The following is a 25,621-nucleotide window of genomic DNA, read 5'->3' on the forward strand; positions in this document are numbered from 1 at the left end:
GATACAGTACTCTGAACAGCCAGCTTCTTTAGCAATGACCCTTTTGTCAATGACTGTCTTATGGACAGCTGTCAAGTCAGTAGTCTTTCCCATGATTGTGTAGCTTACTGAACCAGTCTGAGGACCATTTAAAGGCTTAAAAAACTTCTGCAGGTGTTCGTGTTAATTAGTTGATCAGAGTGTGACACCATGAGTCTACAATATTGACATTTTTCACAATATTCAAATTTTCAGAGATACTGACTTATGGGTTTTTATTAGCTGTAAAGCATAATCATAAACATTAAAAGAAATAAAAGCTTGAAATAGATCACTGTGTATAATTAATTTATATAACATGTGAATTTCACTTTTTGAACTGAATTACTTAAATAAATTAAATTAAAATTTAATGAGATGCACCTGTAATGTGCATAGAGGTGTATTTCAGAAAAGGTATCAGTTCGCTTCGTAACATGAATACAATGAAGCGTATTTGTTCATCTACGCTACACCATTAAGTAAAAGTAGTGAGAACATTAAAGGGGTTCTGCACTTTGTTTTAACTGATGATCGATCATCTGGATAGATCATCAGCATCTGATCGGCGGGGGTCCGACACCCGGGACCCCGCTGATCAGCTGTTTGGGAAGGCAGCGGCGCTCCAGCAGCGCCTGGTCCCTTCTCACTGTTTACCGCTGGCCGAGTGACGTCACAACTTGTATAAACTGGCCTGGGCAGGGGCTAAGCTCCATTCAAGGGAACGGAGCTTAGCCGCACCCAGGCCAGTGATACTAGTCGTGACGTCAATGGGCCTGCGGTAAACAGTGAGAAGGCCGCGCCGCTGCCTTCTCAAACAGCTGATCGGCGGGCGTCCCGGGTTTCGGACCCCCGCTGATCAGATGCTGATGATCTATCCAGAGGATAGATCATCAGTTTAAACAAAGTGCAGAACCTCTTTGAGTGGCACTTTATATGAAAATATGCAAACTGTGTACACTAAGGACAACAGAATATCCAAAGAATTGTACACAGTTACAATGTAAAGCTGGCCATACACATTAGAGTACTGTTAGCTGCTGATTATTCTGTGACCAGCCAACCATATTAGTTGTATGGTGATATTCTGACTTTCTCCGATGGCAGATGGAGGAAAGAAGGTGCTGGCTGTTGCATTTCATCATGCCCGTTAATTTCGTTCTCACTAAGCTGCCTCGGTGTCTGGCAATGGCTTCTTCCCCTCACCCCAATCAGAACACATGCACACTTGGCTGTTCCAAGAGTATATGTGTAAGGAGTGAATGGCATGTACAGCTATAAGCCAAAAGAGCTTTCGGCTGACACCTATCTAATGTCTATGGCTAGCTCAAGCCCTCACCACACATGTTTGTGGTTTTTCTAGTATAACTCAAGGACTTAATGACACAGTTCCTCAATCTCTGCATAGCATATACTTTTCCTTTCAGAGTAGAGATTTGCAAGTATTTTAGAACATATGCAGTGCCTGTCACCTAAATATGGGGGCAGCAATGTTCCCCTTCATTTCTGCCTTGTGTGTCCTTCTAGCACTTTGTTCTTGGAATTGGTAGTACGTTGTTATGGATGTATGGGAGGCACACATTGCAGATGATGGCACATGCTTTAGCCCCAGATTTCTTCCTTGACTGTAGGGTTTGCCCGGACAAAATGGTATGCCAGGACGACCTGGATTGCCAGGAGAACTGGTAGGTATAGAGCGCTGGTGTGCTTCTGCTGTGTGTCAGTGCCACGCTCTCTACATGTTCCCCTAACCCCTGTCACACAGAAGAAGTAGGGCAGCTGTGACATGTACACATCTTCCCTCCACTTTTCTGGTGTTGCCATCGTGCCATTTTGCTTTGCAGGGTGACTGTGCAGTTATGTGTGTCCCATGTGTCTTAGACCTCCCATACAAATATCTAACCGACTTCTTTTCTTTCATAGGAAGCCCTGGCTGCAGAGAGAACCATTGATATCCTAAAGGTGAGGATATCATAGGGAAAGACAAAAAAAGAATGTGAGACTACAACAAAGGTTTAATTTGATTTAGTGGCCTGTTTTTGAAGTTTGTGTGTCTAGTGGGAAATCCTTGGAACAAAGGACCAGACACTTTATAGGGGTGATCTAGTTTATCTGATATCGCCCTGCTTCATACAGAATATTTGTGGGGACTGTGCCAATGGGCAGAACACTCCCATCGCCATGAAAGGAGAAAAAGGAGAACAAGGCAAACCTGGGATTCCTGGAGCAGAGGACTGTGAGAGGGTATGCAGATGTGAGAGGGTTTGTGTGATTTGCTTCTGTTGATGCTTGACATTGAGAGGAATTTTATGAGGTATGCCCAGAATGCATTTAACTTTAAAAAGGTTGGCCACCTTTTGTTTGTTTTTCTTACAAATCCTCTCCCTCTGGTCAGACCTGAAAAGGGAAGCACACTTATTTGCTCCTCACCACTGGGTCCCGACTCCTTCAAACTCCAGCCTTCTTGTTGTTAGCATCCAGGTTGACGCTGCTGCAGCCAATGACTGACCGCAGCAGTGATCTGACCCTCTTGCGTCATGTCAACTAGTCACGTGACATAGGGGGGACAGGCCACCAGCCACTGGCTTCTGAGGCATCAAGCAGCTGTTGACTGTTGGGACCCTAATGAGGTAGCCATGGCCAGGGATTGAAGGAGCCAGGACCCAACAGTGAGGAGTACTGTAGGTTTGGGTGCTTTCCTTTGTAGTTCTGGCCAGATCATCAAAGAGACTTGTGAGCTTCATTTTTGCACAAAAATCACAGCTATAATATTTGTAGCATTGTGGAAAAGTATAAAACAGAGGCACACAGTATTGAGAGCAGGGAGAGGGAGAGAGAGTACGCTTAAATGCCAAAATTGTGGCTCAAACTTTCGCTGCAAAGTAAGCCAACCGAAAAGGTGATGTAAATTTAGACAAAAATGTCTAATCATTGTCCCAATACATCATCCAGTATGAGACACTGTGAAAATGGCTATGTAGGGTAGGTGCCCTGAAAAATAACCATATCTTTTTTTTTTTTGCAAATCCGGAGAAATGCTTCCTTAAATTTTAATGCAAATAAGGCCTTCAGTGCACCATGGACAGGCTTGCCCCAATTGGTGCACCATCAGCTCTCTCTCCCAACTCCGCCATGCACTTTGGCTGAGTGTGAATATGTTGTCAATGGGGAGAAAAGAGAGAGACACTGCCATTCACTTCTGACGGCGGATTACCTCTTGGGAAAAGAAAAGGATTAGAAGACAAAATTCACTTCTCCTGATCCTTCTCTCCTTGATAACATCTGTTGGCAGAGAGTTGTGAGCTCCCCATATACATACAAAATATATGATGATCTTTATTTTCTCAAGATACATAAATCAATATTTCAGAAACATTCCTAGCGCAGTTGTGCTCATACCCTTTAAAATGCATTTTGTGCCCTTACTTTAAATATGTATTCAAGTGGCAGAACTGTGCATTAGTCTCACATTTCCAGCCTCACATTCCAGAGAAATAATAAACTGGCATTGGTTAGTACGACTTTAAGACAAAGAGTGGGCTGTATGATAAAGTGGTGTGGATGTGTGACAGGGTTATATGGCATTTCAGAAGGAGTTGTAGCTGTGTTTGTGTATTGCAGCTATATATGTGCATAACAGATGTAATATATGCCATGTTGCTTTAGTACATTGTTTCTAAAGGTGTTTGTTAATGTTGCAACAAATGACTATTGTCCAATTGTCCAAGCAATGTAACTTTGAATAAATGAATGATAGTAATGTATATACTGTTCAGTCCCTTCTCTCTGTCTAAACTATGACGCTTGTATGTGGTATTACTATGGTATGGTTTTTTAATTAAATTTCAGTAATACTACTCTTGAAGCTAAAAAATAACAAGCACACAGATTTTCTGTATAGTACCCATCTAACCAAGCATTGGATCTTTAAAGATTATCGGGGGAATTTATCATTTGTGGTGGTTTTGGTCTCCAGTTTTAGTCTGTCTTTTCATTGTGAGGGTGCACCAAATTTATGAAATGGAACACAGTAATAATATATTTGGCGCAAGAGCAATGTGGTGTACACCTATGTCTGTAAAATAACACCAGGAGGCTGCTTGATGTAGAGATGCAACCTTTTTCGCACATCATAAAGGAGACTTAAAGGTGTTCTAATCTGAAATCCTAACCTACTTTTTATACCACTTCTGAAACTGGTGAGGCTCACCAAATGATGCACAATTTGACCAAATGTCACAAAAATATGTACCAAATGTTCCACGTGGACATCACTTGCAACATTTTTATGCCACAAAACTGCCATAGCAGATTTAATAAATGCCCTTCTATGTTTAAAGACAATGCTGTTATGAGCTTTTTGTGTTACAAGTGTCCGTGGTTGTAAACTAATTAAATTAACCCTATAATATGTGTTTCCTTTCTATGAAATAATCTTCCTAATACTTGTTTTTGCACTTTGTAGTGCCTTTCGGAGAAGAATGAGGAAGTGGTAAGAATTTTACTGAGTACTATTTTTGATCAGCTACCTGTGCCATACATACATTATATTATTTAATCCAGAGGCCACACAAAAATCTCAAAATATTCCACACTTTAGGGAGATGAACCCGATTCTGGATGTACAGGCCACCCAGGTAACCCAGGATTACCTGGTGTAAAGGGTGAAGAGGTAAGGAATCGGCACTTTGTTGTAGATGACATATTTGTAGAATCTTCTTAATCTCTTTCTTTGATTTGTCTCTGTCAGGGATCTCCAGGTGCAAGAGGATTTCCTGGCCCTCCAGGACCACCAGTAAGTAATCACATTTTACCAACATACAACAAATGGAAATACTTTTCACATATAATGCTATTGTGGTAGCATTGAGAAATATGAATGAACTGCTTGTTCAACATTGGAGAGATCATGAGATATGCACATTTATGTTTGTTGCCTCATACTCCCTCGAAAGCATCTTCTTTTGACAGCTGTTCCACTTCATAAAAGATCAGGTAAAGATTAATCCACACAGCTCATGTGCAGCATTTTGCTTTTCCCACCTTAAGAGAAGCCATCGAGCTCTTTAAAGGAAAACAAGATTGAATATTTCCTCAATAAGCCTTTAATTGTATTTTCAATTTTCTCTAGACTCTACTATTTTGAGCAGATTATAATGCAAATATTTTATTAGACAGTGTGTTTCTCTAGTATTGATGCCAGATCACATTGGGTCACTGATGTGAGTTGTTTGCAGACAGAATAACTGAGAGAATATGAGAAATCTTATGAAATCATACATGAAAATTGCTAAATAATGTTATCTGGGTTATTTCTTTAGGAAAATATGCTATCAAGTTCAAAATGTAACATTTAACAACGCTAACAGTATTAATAATAGTGTTGATGCTCCTCTCTTCAGAGGGTTAGGTTGTGTCACTTTCTTGGAAACAGGGTTCTCTTGTTCCTCCTTCCAATGACAGTGGCTTTTGGATTGTGATACCCCTATTTTTTCCCTCAGGGGCTCCCAGGTTTCCCAGGCTCTCCTGGCTCCCCCGGACTACCTGTAAGAATATAACTCTCATCCCACCTGCTCGCTCGCTTATCCTCAATTCCCAATGCACATAACTTCACCAATGCTGTGCCAATAAGCTCACCTCTTGTGCCACCCTTGATGCGACTTCAAATTTCATCCCTTATGTGCCCAAAGTCTTATCACTTGTGAGACAATCGTTTTCCCTTGTGTTTCAAAATTCACCATCTTTGTCTGAAAATCTTCTCAAACTGCCACATTCCCATTCTATTTTGTCTGCTTATATTGGAGGTACAAGTAGGTGTGTGTAGATAAAGAACTGAATAGCAAGAAACAATACAAGAACGGATAAGGTATTATAAGTAGATCAGAGATGTAAGAATGTTTTTGTGTAACAGTCTACACATAGTGGTTTTAAAAGCTAGCCAAGCCATTTACATAAATCGGGAGTATTAGAAATTTGAACTTCATGATGAGTTTTAGATTTCCACTGAAGGTTTCAGATGGGATCTACAGAACAGAAGCCATCACAATGAAAGTGCAGTCCAGTCTGCAGGCAGCATGTTATAGTGCAGGAAGAGCTGAGCAGATTGATTTATAGTTTTGTGGGAAAAGGTTCAGCAAAACATTTATCTCCTAACTCTGGAATTAGGAGCCCAGTGGGAGGTCCTACTAAGTGACTAACAGCTATCTCTATATACATAGTAATAGAGGGAAGGCTGTCGATCCTTTAGTAGGACGGACCACTGGAATCCTACACCCATTATTAGCAGATATACTCTACTGTTATACTGAATCTCTTCCCACAAATCTAAATATCAAAACTATTCAGCTACTTCTGATCTATAACATGCTTTCTGCAGATCGTATTTGCACTCCTCAACATTGACATTGCAACACCAGGGAGGAAAATGTGTGGAATTATGGAAATCACAGGATCAAAAGATATGTTAATGATATGCAAAAGATAAAAAAATGGAAACAAAGAGGGCAATTTATCAAGGATGGTATTCCCATACGCCAGTTTTGATCACCCTTCGCTGGAATAAGATGCGCCTAGTTTATTAAAAGGCAAATGCCTGTTTGCATCTCTGGCACTCCATGCATCAAGAACTCAAATGTACACCAGCCAGGGGCTGAAGTATACTTGAGCTATAACTTATACCGGTTTCTGGAATAAGTTAAATTAAATCCGTCAGGCTGTACTAAGCCCCACTCCCTCCTGAAAAGCCCGGTCCCTTTTCATTGACAGTTTAGAAAAGTGTCAAGAAACGTAAAATTATGGTGCATATTTGGCTTGCCATAATTAGCAACCTTTTCACGCCACAATGGTGGCATAAAAGCTTTCATAAATTACCCTTAAAATATTCCAAACATCCCAGTTTATTCAGTATCGAATCTGAGCAAAACGCACAGAAATACACAAATTTACAAACACCTTGGCATGCTATTAATGTGATTATTAATCGTTTTCTGAGAAATGTTCTGCAATGCTTAATGCACCTGGGCATGCAAATCATCAAGATCAAGAAAGATGTGCTTGATGGGAGACAAGTCTTGAGATGCTGCAGGCCATCGTATTACATTTAGGACACAAAGGCTGCTCACAGTAGCATGAGCACTATGTGACCTGGTGTTGTCCTGTTAAAAACAATGCATGGGACACTTTAAAGAAATGGTTGTTCCACTGGTTCCATGACCAAATCAATATAACGCTGAGATGTCATGGTATCTAAAATGAAGACTACAGGGTCTGGCTATTGTAAATTATGCCACCCCACACCATAATCCTGGCAGTAGGACCAGTATGATGTTATTTTGTGAAGGCCTCTTAATGGCACTGACCATATGGTTTCCAGACCAAGCTATCACTGTGTCCAAGACAAAACTGTGACTCATTGCTGAAGTGGATTATGAGGTCAATGGATCAGCTGTTGCTGGATGTCTGGCTCATAGCCTGATGTCATGCAAAAACCTTAGAATAGTTTGTGTAGACAATGCTTGTAGCCCTAGGCTTGGAATGTGACATCCAATTTCACTTGCAGTACGGAATGGATCACTATGCACCATTCTTCTAATTAGACGATCTATCCATGCAGAGTGTCGCCTCTGTGGACCTTTTTCTGTCATTCGAGTGAGTTAGTTAGTTCTCCCAAACACTAGGAGATGCCCCATTGAACAGTGATGACATCTCAGTCAAGGCGTATAATGCTCTGCCTGAGTGATAAACCAAGGTTTTTCAGTTCAAGGGTTCTGTCCCTCTCACTTTGCGACAAGTGATGATAACTGACATGTTGATGAACAGGAGGCATTGCACAATCATCCCACACAACTTGATCTGATTTTTGAGGTTTCATGTGGGTATAAAACTTTGCTTTCAATTTGGCTATTATGCCCTTTCCACATATGACAGATTGGAGCCAGGTGCTTGAAAATGTAATCATCTGCAGATCTTAACAACACCAGCTACTTCCTCGATTTGCATAAACTTTGCTTATTCTTCTTGGTGTTGCAATTTCAATGTTGAGGTGTACTATTTTCAATGTGTCAGGTTTTCTATTGCTACTTTTTAGTAATGTTTTTCCATATTACCCACAATTTTTTGTATGGATTTGTATGAAGTTTCATTCAGGATCCTGTAATGGCCATAGATTTGGTCCTCAACATCACTATAGAGTATGGGCTTCTTAGACAAATAGAAAATGCCCAGATGTATTACTGTACCTAGTAGCCTATGTGAGATCTGCTGGTAGACCATGAGGGCCAGATTCGGCCACTACATACTGTATCTACAGTACATTGTATGTCCCCATGAACGTCCTACCCCACCTATATATCATTTTGCTAAGCATTATGTCACTACTGTAATGTTATAGCACCATCCTGTCCTCCCATGTTATGTGTCCCTGTGAGCCCAATGTCTTATTGTCCTAGTCAATTCTACATGTGTTTGTTGACCTAACCTAGCTGTTTCTGCATCTGTTTTTGGTGAATGGGATTCCTTCATTGTGCCATCTTTGGTGTAGCTTTTACTGTACCATATATCCGGGGTCTGTATCAAGCAAACGGGCTATGATAACACCTGCCTAAAAACCATTGGCAGATGGATATTTAATTAATCTGTTCTAGGAGTTCTAACTCAATGACTTTCATGTATATGTCATGTAGAACTCAAAAGTGCATCTGTAGGAATATATTTGAATCATTCCAATATTATATTTGATTGAAACAGCTTACAGCTGTTGTTGGGCACCAGGACTTAAATATTCTAAAACATAATATGCTATCTACCCCAATTAAGTATAGCCTGATACATATCCCTCCATCCTTTTGTAACTGTAACTGGTGTTATGTACAGTGTACAACCCCGCACTTGTGTTACTGATATTCTTCTCTGGTTGAATCTCTAACTTCTCACCTATTTAACCAATAATTAGCCTGATGCTAATCTTGACTTTTTATTAAGATGAAAATGACAATACATAGCTGTACCAAATACCAGAATATCTTCCACTTGAAGGTGCATTCTTCAAATTGTTATAAAAGTTTTCTTCTAAGTTTAAAAAAATATTGTGACATATAGAACACCTACACTTGATTAAAATCATGTGTCATTGTAAGCAAGTGTCAATATCAAAATCAAATTTCCAGGTAAGGTACCCTCCCCTAACCATGGAAAATGGGTAAGTATTAAAGTGGTCCTCCGGGCTTTTAATATTGATGACCTCAGGATAGGTCATCAATATCAGAATGGCGGGAGTCCGACACCCGACATCCCCGTCGATCAGCTGTTTGAAGAGGAGGTGCGTGCCGTGCCAGCGCTGCCTCCTCTTCACTGTTTACCTTCTTGCCGTCGCATCTGCAGCGGTGAGCAGGTGTGATTACACCTAACCGTCCCATTCATTCCAATGGGACGGATCATTCCCATACACTTGTATAGGAGCGATCCGTCCCATTGAAATGAATGGGACGTCTTAGTTGTAATTACACCTGCTCACCGCTGCAGAGGCGACGGCGAGTAGGTAAATAGTCAAGAGGAGGCAGCGCTGGCACGGCGCGCACCTCCTCTTCAAACAGCTGATCGGAGGGGGTGCCGGACTCCAGCCGTTCTGATATTGATGACTTATCCTGAGGATAGGTTATCAATATTAAAAGCCCGGAGAACCACTTTAATTCTGCTCCAAACACTGGGAAATAAGCTCCAGATTAATGGTATTATCTGGGGTTTACTTCTAGGAAAAATCATCAGAAATAAATATATACTATATTTATTTTATTTTTAAAGGGTATGCAAGGGGAAAGAGGACCACCTGGGCCTTATGGAGAAAAAGGAGAGCAGGTAAGACATTACTGACAGGATTTTGGTCAGCATTTTGTATCAGAACCTGTATGCCAAATCCAAGAGAAAGTCCAAAACTTCTCTGTAGGTTTCACTCTTGGTTTTGGCTTACAAATACTGACCAAAATGCCAGTATTTTTAAAAATAAAGGGAAACGACTAAAGAAAGTATTCACACCAGTATAAAGGTGAAATTGTAGTCTTGAGATTGTAATGATGTGGGTTTCATGTGTATACTGGCATTTTTTCACATTTCACATGCCAGATCATTTATGATTATGTTTATGCAAAGTACCGTCTCCAAAACTCTGAACCTAATTAAAGTAATAAAACATTTTTATTGTTTGGATTTTGAAAAGGATGCACTGCTTGAATAAGCCTTACATGATTGCTATTTAAATACTGCAAATATCGAAATACTTAATTTTATGTACCTATCATTTTTTTATTGCAAAGTAGTACTTTACTAGCATCAATAATTTACATTATAGAGGTAACAAGCCAAAAATCTGTAACATTTGTTATCATCCATTTAAGTTACTATGATGCTTATCTATGTTAACAAGGGGTGTCCCCATATTTTTTTGCAGTAAAAGTTTTATTAACTTTAGATTTTTTTTATAAACATACAAAGAGATTAAAAAAGTCAACATTATATTTGACATTAAAGGCTATGAACACCTTTGAGGGCTATTTTTATTATTATTGCATTGTACTTATTTTGAGATAAAAATCATTTTTCCAATTAGTCTTTATTAAAAATATGTAATCCTTTTTTGTGTACATAGCTGAGATGCTTTGGTAGCAGCCTCTGGATTTTCTCTCTTTTCAGTCAGTTGGGGAGCTGACGGGCTCCTTATCTCTGCTCTCTGACATTATAAACACTCCTCAAAGCTCAATCCTTATCTTACTGACAAGAATGTGGCTTAAATTAGTGTTAATGACCTCTTAGTAGTTTAGAGATAAGGATTATTCGATTACCAGCACAAAGTGAAAGTACCAGTTACACAAAAAAAATAAACTGTTAACCATTGGTGGCAAAATGGCTGACTATTTCTAATAAAGACCAATTAAAAATATGATTTTTAGCCAAAAATGAGTAAAATGCAATCATAAACAAAAATTTGCCTCCGAGGGTGTATATAGCATTTAAGAATTTAAATGCTATGAACAGAAAAATATATTTGAGGTTTACATAATAAAAACAAACTACAGTAAAGCTGCAACTAGTGGTATAGAAAGCTGCCTATATGCAAAATATACAACTCACTTTACAAAGAGCAAAGATGCAGAAGTCAAAACCAGGAGTGAATTCCGGAAGGAGAAGTCATATCTGTGCTTAAAGGGGTTTTCTGGGAATTTCACACTGACCTATCCTCTGGATAAGTCATCAGTATCTGATCGGTGGGGGTCTGACACCCAGGTCCCCTGCCAATCAGCTGTTTGAGAAGAAACTGATGCTCATAGTAGAGTCTCGACCTTCTCACAGCCTTCCCTAGGCCAAGTGACGTCATGTTCATCGGTCACATGGCCTAGGTGCAGCTCAATCCCATTGAAGTGAATGGAGCTGAGCTGCGATACTAAACACAGCTGCTATACAATGTACGGTGCTGTGCTTAGTTTGCTGAGAAAAGGCCACAGTGCTACTGTAAGCACTGGTGCCTTTCAAACAGCAGACCCCACCGATCAGATACTGATGACCTATTCAGAGGATAGGTCATCAGTTTCAAACTTCTGGAATACCTCTTTATTACTTTCTTTACTTTTATAATCCACTCCTGGTTTTGGCTTCCAAAACTTTATCAGGAAACCCAAACGTGTGACCATATCTTAAATCTCTAGAGCTGCATAACTGGACAGAAGAAGAGAAAGAAAAGCTGTACAGATAGAGGGAGAGGGGGTAAAATCACAACAAACACTTGCCAGAAAGATACCCCTTGTTTGGACCCACAGTGACTGTTCCCTCATAATTTATGCATTTTGGGTCTGATACATCACTTAGCACTTCATAGCCCATCAAAAAATTGACGAATATAAATTATATTTCTCTCATAAAATCTCATAAAATGTATAAGGAACACTTTTTTGTTTTATTAAGGCACACTCAGATACTTGTGTAAAGCCTCATGCAGACCGTGGAACACGGTCTGTGAGAAACCGGACTGGCATCCTCCTGAGTGCAGGAGCGTATGGCGTCATTGGTTGCTATGATGCCATGCGCTTCATGCCGCCACTGCTGTACAGAAATACACTCGTATAGATCATACCAGTGTATTACTGTACAGCAGCGGGGGAACGAAGCGCACGGCGTCATAGCAACCAATGACGCTGTGCGCTCCTGCACTCAGGAGGATGCTAGTCCGGTATCTCACGGACCATGTTCCACGGACATCTGCATGAGGCTTACGTTTGCTTCTTTTATTAATTTAGGGACCCCCTGGTCTTCCTGGATATCCTGGAAGTTTGGGCCCGCCAGGACTTCCTGTAAGTAGATAAAACCATAAAACAGTCACATTTTGTCCTAACATGTCTCGATCCATATGTAAATTGCAAGGTTATATATTTTGTTTTATGCAACATTACTACTAATAATTTTCATTTAGACAGTGCCAAGATAAAATGTCAAGTCAAGACATTATGTTGGGATTTTAGTGCATCAGGTAAAAAATATATTCTCATGTGGTGTTATATGGCTGAATGCACCCAACTTATGCTTTTCAGGGTAGTAAGGGTGAACGAGGATACACTGGACCAGCAGGAGAAAAAGGAGAATCGGTAAGTTATTATGATGATGCTGTACAGATTTGTTTAAATTTACAGACAAGACCTCCCTAATATTCGCTTGATGTTTTACACACAAATGGCAGTATATGCAATCAAGTTAGGTGCATTATCTGGAGGTAAATTTGACTATATTCATAGACTCTTTATAACAGATGGCAACTGAATATAGTTTTTGTTAGAGCTCTGTCAAATCTGTAAAAAAAGTTAAGTGTTGTTATGCACGTGCATGCTTGTACGAATAAGACATTGCACTGGAGCATTGTATCTCAGTAACTACTTTTACTTGATTTCTTATTAGAGATAGGCCTCATACACACGACCGTGGTGTGTTTTGCGGTCTGCAAAACACGGATGGTGTCCGTGCGCGTTCCGCAATTTGCGGAACGGCACGGACAGCCTATAATAAGCGCGGACAAGAATAGGACATGTTATATTTTTTTAGCGGGGCCACGGAACGGAGCAAAGGATACGGACAGCACACAGAGTGCAGTTCAATTTGGTCCGAATAAATTGGGTACAAAATGATCCAAAAATGATCCCATTTTGGTGGAAGTTGCCTTTATCACTTCTTTATCTTTATCTTCTGGCCTGTAAAATGGTGGTTGCGATTTTGTGAGATTTATGCGGGACAAATCCTCCAAAAATCGGGTTCACTGGAAACCCAAGCTTTGAGAAAATTTGTCATGAATTTGGTCCGTTTAGAGTGGATTTGCTCATCTCTATTTCTTATTAAATTTCTGTATATTCTTTTAGGAATATTTTCCAAGCATTTTAAAAAATATTACATCTTTATAATTTTTTTTCCTTTTTAAAACATAAGGGTCCTCCTGGTATTCCTGGCATTCCTGGGCCTGCTGGACCAGCGGTAAGATCTTAATTCTAATTTTATTTTCATGTGCTTGCAAATAATAATCAAATATGTGACAGGACTGTAATATACTTGTTCAGGGACCAAGAGGAGAAAGAGGACTCTCAGGAAACTCTGGAGAGAAAGGTGATCAGGTAAGTAGCTGCTACATTGAATGGTTTGCCCCTCTATTGTCTTTTTTTGTACTGGATATGTTGCACTATTGTGTGCTAAGATAGACATAATGTGATCTCAATGTTTATTTAAAGAGTAACTATATTTGACAAAAACATTTGATAGATCACAGAGACATATTAATGTTTTGTTGGATGGGGTTTGAGAGTTGAGACCTCTGCCCATTTCTAAAACGAGGAGTTAGAAGGGTTAGTTGAGTCTCTCCCCACTGTTGAAGATGAAAATGAAGATGGCTTTAATATAAACTTTATTTGTCCATTTCTATCTTCAGCAGTGAGGAGAGACACTTATCCCATAAGAATATGATCCATGGGGGTTCCAACCTCTGTGATCATGAGAATGGAGGTCTCTAAATTCCTATGTGAATAGAGCAGTAAACCACATGCAATGGCCACCGTCCAATTCAATTCTATTGGATTGATGAAGAAAGTGCTTGCTTCTAGTTTCTTCAGTCCCATATAAGTGGTGGTTACATATGCGCACAGCTGCAACTCTGAGACCATGAGTCTGGCGAACACTGGGGTCCCTAGTGTTTGTGGGAAAACCCCTTTAAATCTTTATTTTAAATCTTACATTCTAGTAGTGCCTGCCATCTTTATCTCATGTTGTCTCATTGTTTAGCTATCTCTTAACTGGCATGTATATCCATTATCTTCAACACTGTTGAAGTACATGTTCTGACCAAATTTTCCTCTTCACATAACAGTTACATTTTCCTACAATGTTTAAAAAAAACTGGGATTAGAGCTTTATACCTGTGTCACTGGCATCCTTTGCCCACCGCTGTCCTGCTTCTCCTAGTGGGCATGGGCACACTACTTACTCAGCCTGCTTCTCCTTCTGTTTGACAGTCCGGGTCCACACTCTGTTTCTCCCTATTTGGCGCCAGTTCCGGTCGCTGGTGCTACCAATGAATCCTGTTGCAGGCCTCCTGGCCTGTTCCTTTGCACGCTCGCTCCTGGCCTCTAAAAGGACCAGCACATGCATGTCCAGTTCGGACCCCAGCCTATGTCTGTCAGTCCTTGATTACTTTATCTTCCTAGTCTAGATACCAGCAAAGGTGTGAATTTCTGCCTGACTACCTGTGTTCTGTACTCCTGCCTGACAACTGACCCTGACTTCTAACCACCTGTCCTGACCTTAGCCTGTTAACCATATTACTCCATTGCCGTCTGCTTTCACTACACATATTGCCTCATTCCTGCTTCGCACCAATGTCTCTGGCCCCAATGTGTCAGCAGCAATGGGAATATCTTAGGAGGTAGTGGCCTGGTAGTTCCCCCACAGCAAAGTCCAGATCCCTGTACAGTGGTTAAAGGGTGAATACTTGGGAACTGCCAGGATAACGTCATTAGGGTTAGCCCAAAGCCTAGCTGGTTGGTTGGTACAGTGGGTCCACAACCACCGTCAAAAACAAAACCTGCCACTCTTTTTGGATTTGATCTAAGTTTTACAAAACAAGGCTACAAATGCACCATGCAATGTCCCAGCATATCTGCATCCATGCAGCCCTAATCTCAATAAATTATATCATATCATTACATACATATAGCTAGTCCAGTATGCAACATATTTCATTAACCTTTATTCCAGACATTTTCAGATATTCTCCCTGGGGTCTCACCTGCTAACCACAAACTCTTAGCATTGATAAGGGCAATTTTAGAATGGGTATGAGGATTATGACAAGTCATTCACAATAAATTTTACTGTAGCTTATCTCTTTCTTTGTAATCACAGGGATTCCCAGGTCCACCTGGACTCCCCGGGCTTCAAGTAAGTAATTACAAATAAACTTGTTTTTCTAATAGGTCTGTAAGGCTGAGTTCAGACCAGCATTATGATTACCGTTGTTTTGCTCCATTAGAGGAGCATAACAAAGAAAATAACTGAAGTCTTGGATGTGGCACATAATTGACTCAAAGAAGTCAAAAAAGATTGACAGATTGAAACCATTGACTATAATGGGGCCCATTCAGTTTTCTTATAGGAGCCTATTTTTTTTAGCAAAGAAAAGGAATTTTTTCTAAATTTTGTATAGAATTTGAAAAAGAGGGCCATCGAATGAAGTCTCCAAAGCAGATGTGAACATGCCCTGACTGTTCATATATAGTGAACAGTGGATTTTAGTGTCTATTTAAAGGGAGTCTGTAAGCACTTCTGACCATGCTAAACTGTTGACAGCACTAGGTAGAGGCTGGGGAGAGCAGTACAAACTAAATAGCATAGCATATCTTTAATTTTACCTTTTTGTGAATATAGTTTTTTTCTTTTGCCAGATTCTGTTTCTGTAAGTGCCCAAGGTGAGGCTTGTGAAATGCACTTTGCCCTCTGAACTGAGCTGGTTCACAGTCCTTCCCCTCAGGGAGGGTTTGAAACGCAATTCAGAGAGCACTTCACAGTTAAACTCTGCCTTGGGCACATGCAATAGCAGAATCTAGCAGAATAAAACTTCATATTAACACTACTCCAGATAAGAAAAGCTCCATAAAGGGTATGTTTTAACTGTTCTGTACAGCCCTTACCTAGTGCTGTCAGCAGTTTGACACGGTCAAAACTGCTTACAGATTCCTTTTAAAAGAGTTTATGGTGGTAAAATATTTATACTGCATATTGCGGTGTATTCCCTTTTTATACATTTCTAATACCCTTTGATGTAAAGTAATTTCTTATTAATTTGACTGGGCACCCAGGAACTAGTATGGTATTTGTATTGTATTTGTGACTATGAGATCAAGATATCTAATTATATCCTAATTTCAGGGACCCCCCGGATTTCCAGGAAAACCAGGCTCAGCAGGACCACCTGGGCCACTTGCTGAGAAGGTAAGTTTTACTCATATAATGCATTTGGAAAGTCTTCAGACCCTTTAATTTTTTTAACATTTTGTTATGTTGCTAAAATAAAAAAAATATATATAATTTTTCCCCCCATCATTCGGTGCTCAATATTCCATAATGAGTAAGTGAAAACAGAATGTTAGAAATATTTGCTAATTTATTGAAAAGGAAGATCTAAAATATTGCATTGACATAAGTATTCAGACCTTTTACTCAGCACTTAGTTAAAGCCCCTTTGGCTTCAGTCTTCTTGGGTATGATGACACAAGGTTGCACATCTGGATTTGGGTATTTTCTGCCATTCATCTCTGCAGATCAGGTTGGATGGGGACCGTCAGTGGACAGCCATTTTTAGGTCTCTCCATAGATGTTTAATTCAAGTCAGGGCTCTGGCTGGGCCACTCAAGGACATACACAGAGTTATCCCTAAGTCACTCCTCTGTTGTCTTGGCTGTGTGCTTAGTGTCACAGGGTCTTGTTGGTAGGCGAACCTTCGGTCCAGTCTGAGGACCAGAGCCTAAAGTTTTCTTAAGAATATCACTGTACTTTGCTCCTTTTAGCTTTCCCTCAACCCAGACCAGTCTCCCTGTTCCAGCCACTGAAAAACACCCCCACAGCATGACGATGAGACCACCATGCTTCACTGTAGGGATAGTATTGGGCAGGTGATGAGCAGTGTCTGGTTTCCCTTAGATCTCAGGCCAAAAAGTTTAATCTTGGTTTAATCAGGCCAGGGAATCTTGATTTTCACAGTCCTTTAGGTGCTTTTTTTGTAAATCCCTGGTGCATTTTCATGTGTCTTTTACTGAGGAGAGGCTTCTTTATGGCCACTTTGCTATAAAGCCCATATTGATGGAATGCTGCAGTGATGGTTAATCTTCTGGAGATTTCTCGCATCTACACACAGGATCTTTACAGGTGTAAATACTTTTGTCCATGTGGAATTAGAGTTTTCCCTAAATTTGCAAGCATTTCTAAAATTCTGACCCTAGTGAAAAATTAAGTTGATTTGCACATAGGTCAAACATATGTCCCATCATCTACGAACCCTCTCACCTCACTTTACACCCCTCTAATAACTTAGATCACATGGGCATTCCCATTTAATGTAAGAAAATTCATATAAAATTATCTACCAGTATACCGCCACACCTGTGAAAACACATAAATGGTTCCCCTCCATCTCCGACCTTTGCTAGGAAAAAACGTTAGATGGTTAGACCATAATGGTATGATGCTGAACAGCTATTTGTTGGTGCAGTGACAGGACCATTGGGTGGGTGAAGAAACTTCTTTATTAAAGGCTAAAACTTCAGTTAGGCAACGCATATCAGAGCTCTAGGGCTTCTTTTTCAAGTTTGGTTGCAGTAAAGATACTGTCCTGTCAAGCCACAATCCATTTGGAAGAGCCACTCATGGCTGATGATGTGCTCAATCACAGGCCTCAACGGTCACATCTGCTTAAACACTAAATTCACAGCGTTCAAGCAGAAGTGACCACTGAGACCTGTTATCGGGACCAAGCCACTTCCTGGTCTTCCGGGGATTGGAAGTGGCTGGGAACGGAGCAGCAGTAGACAGGTGAGAACCCTTTTAAAAACATTTTTTATTTATTTATGAATGTGAACTTGCAAATAACATTTAAAAAATGCATAAAGTTATTATAGAGCTCATTTCTCAGTAACAAAACACTGCTTTATCTAACATACAATCACTTCAGGGCTATACTTTCATTAATTCAGCTTTGACTTACTTAAATACATCATAGAAATAAAAGGACATTAGAACTATTATCTGCATTATGCATAAAATGTGTTGCTAAAGCGAATCTGTTCTGAAAATATGCTTCACTATTTAAAAACAGCATATTATCCTGACAGGTCTGCTGAGCCATTATATCAAATGGCATGAAAATATTGCCAAGAATAAGAACCAAGAAGAAAGTACAGAAAATAATTGTACACTGTATGCATGAGCATGAAGCTTGCCCAACCTCCCAAACTCTTCTCGGCTTATTGCCCCCTAACCACTAATTGACAGCTCCTGATGTATATGCCTGTGCACTTTGACAGCTGTGAGAATATCCTTAGACAGATGTAATATACATTTCTGTTACCTATCATTCAATTAATTGCATTTACAGTAAACATGAGTAAGTCTAGCCATGGTTATTCCTAATCTGTCCAACCAAAGCCGATTGACCATTATCTGGTTATCACTAAGCATTCTCAAACCCTTGAGTCTGGTAGAAGGCACATTTGGCCAATCATTTTACTTGCAGTGGTTTATGAATGGACATGCAATACATGGACAGGTCAGGTACAGAGCACTCTTGCTCACAGGCAGTGTTCTAAGGCTACTTTCACACTAGCGTTCGGGCGGATCCGTTCTGAACGGATCCGCTCATAATAATGCAGACGGAGGCTCCGTTCAGAACGGATCCGTCTGCATTAAAATGGCAAAAAAAAAGCTAAGTGTGAAAATAGCCTCGGACGGATCCGTCCAGACTTTCAATGTAAAGTCAATGGGGGACGGATCCGCTTGAAGATTGAGCCACATTGTGGCATCTTCAAACGGATCCGTCCCCATTGACTTACATTGTAAGTCTGGACGGATCCGCACGCCTCCGCACGGCCAGGCGGACACCCGAACGCTGCAAGCAGCGTTCAGCTGTCCGCCTGTCCGTGCGGAGGCGAGCGGAGCGGAGGCTGAACGCCGCCAGACTGATGCAGTCTGAGCGGATCCACTCCATTCAGACTGCATCAGGGCTGGACGGCTGCGTTCGGGTCCGCTCGTGAGCCCCTTCAAACGGAGCTCACGAGCGGACCGACGAACGCTAGTGTGAAAGTAGCCTTAAAAAGGAAACAACCCCTTCAAACCAACTGTTGAATATGGATATGTAAAACGAATTATGTTGGATTATAGAGAGTTATGCAGTACATTATATCCAGTGTTGTGTAAAGGTTTTATTTTATTGTTTTCAAACTCATGGCGTTATGTTGTTTTCTTATGCTCTTATCTTTGTAAAGGGTTCAGAGGGACAACGTGGTTCTCCTGGACTAAGTGGTCCACCTGGACCTCCAGGGTCCCCCGGAATACAGGTATAAATACAGGTGTTTCTTAGAGAATGAATGTGTGATGTACTAGAATACCATTAATATAATTATGTATTAATATATATAGGGTCCACCTGGCATTGAGGGTCTAGATGGAAAAGATGGGAAACCTGGCTCAAGGGTATGTATCAGATTAAAATGTATAGTTGTAAAATGAATTCTATCACTCATATTAAGAGGATTGAGAAGCTCTCTTGGTGTGCAAAGCAGAATATTGCTATCTCAATCCCCAAGATTCCTCATGATAAATGTCATATTGACAAATATCACCCCAAATTTTCCCAGTAGCGTGCCCATTTGGCCCTATTTACATATACATGATGACTTGCATGTCTGTATAGTTGACCCATTTTATTCTGACTTCCTGCATGCTTCTCCTTTATTATGGTGTCAGATACAACTTAATTGAGGAGACTGTAGGTTCAGCATTGCGCTGCTATTCTGCCATTGGTGCCTGAGAATTGTTCTTTACGCCTGCAGCTTTTTGAGCCACTTGTACACAGTGGGGCAGATTTTCTAATTTGTCTTTTCCTACACTTTTTTCAGACTTATAAAAAAAAATGGTGCTTCAATAGAAAGGGGCATGGTCTAAGATGCACCATTTTGCACCAAATTTGCACCACAGTTCTGGCGTACAATTCTGTCTTAAAGTAAGCCAACCAATAGTTGGTATAGAGATTGACGAAAGCGTCTATCCCTGCACCACATATACCATCTGACCTGAGCCGCTGTGATAAATCTGGTGCAGGTCTAGATGCCATCTATAGCAGTGTTCCTCAACTCCAGTCCCCAGGGCCCACCAGCTTGTCATGATTTGAGAATATCCCACAGAATGAAAACCTGTGGTAAGTCCTGATGCATTGACACTACTTATATCACCTGCCCAAAACTAAGGAAATCCTGAAAACATGACCGGCAGGTTGGTCCTGAGGACTGGAGTTGAGGAACACTGATCTATAGGATTAGTAAATCTGGGCCTGTGTCTGCACCACTGTATTAAAAATGTAAAGGAGCAGCATATTTTAAATCATTACTTTGTGCACCCTTACCTGAAGTCTCTGATGGCGCCATAGGGGGTCACCTATCCTACACGCACCATATCCTGGCCCTGCTCATATTTATAGAACATTTGGTGCTAATAGCAAAAACATTATTTGATAAAGTTTAGACCTGTGTGTAATTCTTTTTGTGGTTTGAAGCTAAAATTTAAGTGATTTCCTATTTAAACACAAGTTGCTTTTAAAATTTTGTCTTGTCTTTTATTTACAGGGTGAACCAGGTACTCCAGGTCTTCATGGACATAAGGGCATTCCGGTGAGTTAAAGCATAATCCCAAGTTTGTAACTTTGTTATCTGATAGAAATATCAGCTCCATTTTATAGGTCATTTTAGTATTTGTACATAATTGTGTTCCATAAATTTATAATAATCTTGTTAAACCTATTATAGGGATTTAAAGGACAACCAGGACACATGGGCCTGCCAGGAGCAAAGGTACAATTATTCACAGTATTAATTATCATTATAGATCTGAATATAACTACACATTTATTTTACCTACCGTAATAAACACATTTTCATTTGTCAATCTCTGTTTCAGGGAGACTGTGGGCCTTCTGGACCTCAAGGAACCCCAGGAAGGCCAGGAGCAGAGGTAAGCTTGCAACTTAATTCATCAGCTTCTAAAAGCTGTAGGTGATCTATTATTGTGAAAAATGCTATAAATATAAATTGTTTCTAGGGTGATCCTGGTCCAATGGGTCCACAGGGACGTCCAGGTCCTCCAGGTCACTTAGTAAGTAACCCAATATCATTTCCAAGGCAATATACACACTTATAATCTCCATTTTATGTAGCATTTTCAACTTTACTTCTAGGGAGCTGCAGGAAGCCCAGGACAACCAGGCAACCCAGGACTTCCAGGACTGGTAAGGTCTTAGGACTGCTTTATCTTTAGACAATGTAAAAATCTGTATGTTAGTCTTCACTATTTCATTTTTTTCTTTCTAGGGTTTGAAGGGTGAACGAGGATCCCCTGGTGAGAGAGGTTTGATGGGTCTTCCTGGAGAGCCAGGAACTCCAGGACATCCTGGCCCTGTTGTGAGTATCACAATGATTACAATTATCATCCAGCGATTTGTGAGCAGTATAGGTTGTGAATCTTTAATTTGTGGTAAAGGAAATCACCACTTTCGTGCAGCCCTACCTGAGGGCAGCATAAACTAGTGACAGAGACCCTCACTGAAACACTGGGTCACTTCACAAACTTTTTTTTTTCCGGCCAAGTAATTTTCTTAAAATCTTTAGTGATAAGCTCCATCAGGACCCAAGCGCTAGAGTCTGCTCAATGCAATATATGAGCTTCCAGCTCTCACCGCCCCACCTTCCTCTCATCGCTGATTGGCAGCGTTCTTCCTATATAAGGTGTAGAAAGAAAGCTGCCAATCTTCCACAGGAAGACAAGGAGAGCCAGAGCTTATTAATATGGAGACTCAATCACTTGAGTCCCACTGCAAGTATTAGAGAAAATGACTGGACCAGAAAAATTAAGTGAGCCAGTGTTTCAATCAGGCTCTTTGTCACTAGTTTATGTTGCCCTTAGATAGGCCAACATAAAACTGATGACAGCTTCCCTTTAATAGAGCAAAGTCAAGGTAATGTTAAGTACACATGACAAAAATATTTATTTGTTTTCATTAGGGTGAAACTGGAGCAGATGGGTTACCAGGTAAAGAGGTATGTAATGTATGTACTTTAAACTATATGCAGGAATATGGCTAGGGAGTAGGTGGGGCACTTGCCCATTTAGGTAGGGATATGGAAGGGACACAATGAGAGCATCTGGAGGTTCTGCCTTCCCTTGTCCTCTCATGCCCTTTAAAATACCAAGCTTATTATGACTATTGTAACTTGATTCTGACAGTTCTATCCAAATGGACAGAAGAGGGGAGGAGAAGGACTATATGAGTTTAAAGTTTAAAGTGCATGTACGTGCTTTGTGCATACATGTTGTGGTCAACCAATATTAACCGGACAGAATAAATATCGAATAAATCGAAAAAACTGACCCCCAAGGAGTCATAATAATCACCAAAAAATGAAGCTGACTTTCGTATATATGAAAATCCAAAAGACTTTATTATAAAAAATATATAAACAATACATACATGCATGATAAAAGAAGGCAGCACAAGGCAGGAAACACAGATGAGGAGCAGGACCCAAGGAGAGGCCAGGAGATCAGTGCACGAAAATAACAACAGGGAAAAAAGAATGCTAGCTAAAAAAGCATACCTCATGACAGCAACGCCCCAAACATAGTGCAAAGGAGGCAATTGTAGAGATTGGGGTTAAAGTACAAGGACAAGATTAAACATACCCTGAGTGGTGCAAAGATCTCTCGGCCGACTCCTGACCCAACGCCGTTTCGCCAGTAAATCATATAGTTTTGTATCTTTGTTTTTTGTTTCTTCAATAGGGCTCTCCTGGTAAATCTGGTATTCCTGGAACTCCAGGAGAAAAGGTAAGATGTGTCTGACGTGTATCATGTTTGGCACTGCATTTGGATACATGTTTAAATTCTTTTACAATTTTATTTTAGGGTGAAAGTGGAGCTTCAGGTCCAGCAGGCCCTCAAGGTGAGAGAGGAAGACCTGGACCACCTGGAAATGGTTATGGAAAGAGTTTACCTGCAGGAGTTGTTGGCCCTAGAGGACCTCCTGGAGAGAGAGGATCTAGTGGTCCTCCTGGACAACCTGGTCCTCCAGGAATTCCAGGATCACCTGGAATAACGGTAAGCAATAGCTTGTCGGATTGTAGGCCAGCGACTAATCAACACACAGGCAATTTAAGCTACATCTGGTACTTCAGCTAAGCTCCGAGCAATTAAATGGACAATGCCACATAGATAAGTCTAGCACTGTGTGGCCACTGCATTGAGGGCACTTGCTTTGTTCTCCTGATTTGTGGGGTCCCTGGGGTCAAACTCCCACCAATTACACATTGGTGGCTTATTGCAAAAATAGGCCATGAGTCATAAAACACTACTGAATGTGGCCATTAACTTCTCTTACGCTACTTCTCATTTCCCTGTGAATAATAAACTCTACTATTTCCTATTTATAGCCAGACCCTATCAATTATGATGAAATTAAAAGAATGATTCGACAGGAGATGCTGAGACTCTTTGACGGTATGGTCTAATCTGCATGTTGACAAGGAGACTATCTTTCAGTCATTATTCATAGTGATTAAAAGCAAAACCTTTCTATATCATGCAAATGCTGGTTGTTTTACTAGAACGGATGGCTTATTATACCACACGAATGCAGATGCCAGTAGAAATGGCTGCCATGCCGGGAAGACCAGGTCCTCCTGGAAAGGATGGAACACCAGGTAGGCCAGGTATGCCAGGAGGACCAGGATCTCCAGGTCAGATTGGACGTGAAGGAAGACCAGGAGTCCCTGGAATGAGAGGTATGTTAATTATGTATATATTGAATTGATATAGATCTAAAATATATCTTGTTCTCATAAACCTGAATTTAATATCATATATATATATATATATATATATATATATATGTATATATATATATATATATATATCAAAATTACTCCAGTGACACAAATAAATCTTCTTGAAAGTGATTGTTTTATTTTCATGCGACTAAGTTGTGACGTAACGAAACGTCACAACTTAGTCACATGAAAATAAAACAATCACTTTCAAGAAGATTTATTTGTGTCACTGGAGTAATTTTGAGCTATATGTGAAGGGGTAGGAACCCTACTTCCAGGGACAAGACACAGTTTCTGCTGTCTGCATCCAAGCTATTGCTTATATATATATATATATATATATATATATGTATATTTTACATACGATTAAGGGTAACAATCATATTTTTATTTGGCAAAACTATTAGGTTTCATGCATATTCAATTAATTGTACACATTTTTAATTATTCTAGGTGAACCAGGACCAAAGGGAGATAAAGGTGTGAATGGCGTTGGCATCATGGGCGACGTGGGTCCACCCGGGCCACCAGGTACTATTATTTTGCTGGACGGAAAAAGTAAATAATTCACAACAAACTGTATGTGCAGCCAGCCAGAACCGCAGGGGCAACAAGTGAGGTGCACGGTGGGCCGATGAGGGGCCAAATAATCACACAGTTCATCGGTTTACTCGCGGTTAGCAGAAAGCCTCCCTGCGCTGGCAGCACAGTGTTGAGGAAGACAGCACGAAATCCTCCGGGGCACGCTCTGTGGTAGGGAAGCACCAGCCTAGATGGAGGTTGAGGTGCCCTTGGTGGCAGCGGCGTTTAGGGTGCTTGTGGCGGCTGGGTCCCTTGGTGTTATTTGTCGTGACGCCAGCACCGTTAACGACTTTAACCCCGCTAGCTAAAACCCCCTTGATGAACAGGCCACTTTTTACACTTCTGCACTACACTACTTTCACCGTTTTTTGCTCGGTCATGCAACTTACCACCCAAATGAATTTTACCTCCTTTTCTTCTCACTAATAGAGCTTTCATTTGGTGGTATTTCATTGCTGCTGACATTTTTACTTTTTTTGTTATTAATCGAAATTTAACGATTTTTTTGCAAAAAAATGACATTTTTTACTTTCAGCTGTAAAATGTTGCAAAAAAAACAACATCCATATATAAATTTTATCTTGGCAAAAGACAACTTTTCAAATTTTTTTATACAAAATTGGCATTTGACCAAGATATTTATCTCACCCAGCATGGGTATATGTAAAATGACACCCCAAAACACATTGCCCAACTTCTCCTGAGTACGGCGATACCAGATGTGTGACACTTTTTTGCAGCCTAGGTGGGCAAAGGGGCAAACATTCCAAAGAGCACCTTTCGGATTTCACAGGCCATTTTTTACACATTTTGATTGCAAAGTACTTCTCACACATTTGGGCCCCTAAATTGCCAGGGCAGTATAA

At 40.4% G+C, this 25,621-nt stretch overlaps 1 protein-coding gene across 7 annotated transcripts in view; it reads left to right on the top strand.

Annotated features, from left to right (window-relative positions):
* Positions 1-25,621, top strand: part of COL16A1 (collagen type XVI alpha 1 chain) — a 226,071-nt gene that overhangs the window by 184,673 nt on the left and 15,777 nt on the right. For 3 of the 7 annotated variants that reach the window (XM_044286553.1, XM_044286551.1, XM_044286552.1), the window contains exons 43-70: positions 1,650-1,703; positions 1,942-1,980; positions 2,155-2,262; positions 4,484-4,510; positions 4,619-4,690; positions 4,769-4,813; positions 5,520-5,564; positions 9,817-9,870; positions 12,300-12,353; positions 12,591-12,644; positions 13,474-13,518; positions 13,602-13,655; positions 15,436-15,471; positions 16,459-16,521; positions 19,566-19,637; positions 19,720-19,773; positions 20,922-20,966; positions 21,102-21,146; positions 21,253-21,306; positions 21,394-21,447; positions 21,530-21,580; positions 21,663-21,752; positions 22,353-22,388; positions 23,131-23,175; positions 23,254-23,445; positions 23,778-23,844; positions 23,952-24,128; positions 24,627-24,704. In XM_044286553.1, the coding sequence (XP_044142488.1) occupies positions 1,650-1,703; positions 1,942-1,980; positions 2,155-2,262; positions 4,484-4,510; positions 4,619-4,690; positions 4,769-4,813; positions 5,520-5,564; positions 9,817-9,870; positions 12,300-12,353; positions 12,591-12,644; positions 13,474-13,518; positions 13,602-13,655; positions 15,436-15,471; positions 16,459-16,521; positions 19,566-19,637; positions 19,720-19,773; positions 20,922-20,966; positions 21,102-21,146; positions 21,253-21,306; positions 21,394-21,447; positions 21,530-21,580; positions 21,663-21,752; positions 22,353-22,388; positions 23,131-23,175; positions 23,254-23,445; positions 23,778-23,844; positions 23,952-24,128; positions 24,627-24,704 (1,810 nt within the window). The remainder of the gene's footprint in view (positions 1-1,649; positions 1,704-1,941; positions 1,981-2,154; positions 2,263-4,483; positions 4,511-4,618; positions 4,691-4,768; positions 4,814-5,519; positions 5,565-9,816; positions 9,871-12,299; positions 12,354-12,590; positions 12,645-13,473; positions 13,519-13,601; positions 13,656-15,435; positions 15,472-16,458; positions 16,522-19,565; positions 19,638-19,719; positions 19,774-20,921; positions 20,967-21,101; positions 21,147-21,252; positions 21,307-21,393; positions 21,448-21,529; positions 21,581-21,662; positions 21,753-22,352; positions 22,389-23,130; positions 23,176-23,253; positions 23,446-23,777; positions 23,845-23,951; positions 24,129-24,626; positions 24,705-25,621) is intronic. The other 4 variants (XM_044286554.1, XM_044286557.1, XM_044286555.1 and 1 more) reach the window with 4 other exon arrangements.

Source organism: Bufo gargarizans, chromosome 3, assembly GCF_014858855.1.
Source record: "Bufo gargarizans isolate SCDJY-AF-19 chromosome 3, ASM1485885v1, whole genome shotgun sequence".
In the NCBI taxonomy this organism is placed as follows: Eukaryota; Metazoa; Chordata; class Amphibia; order Anura; family Bufonidae; genus Bufo; species Bufo gargarizans.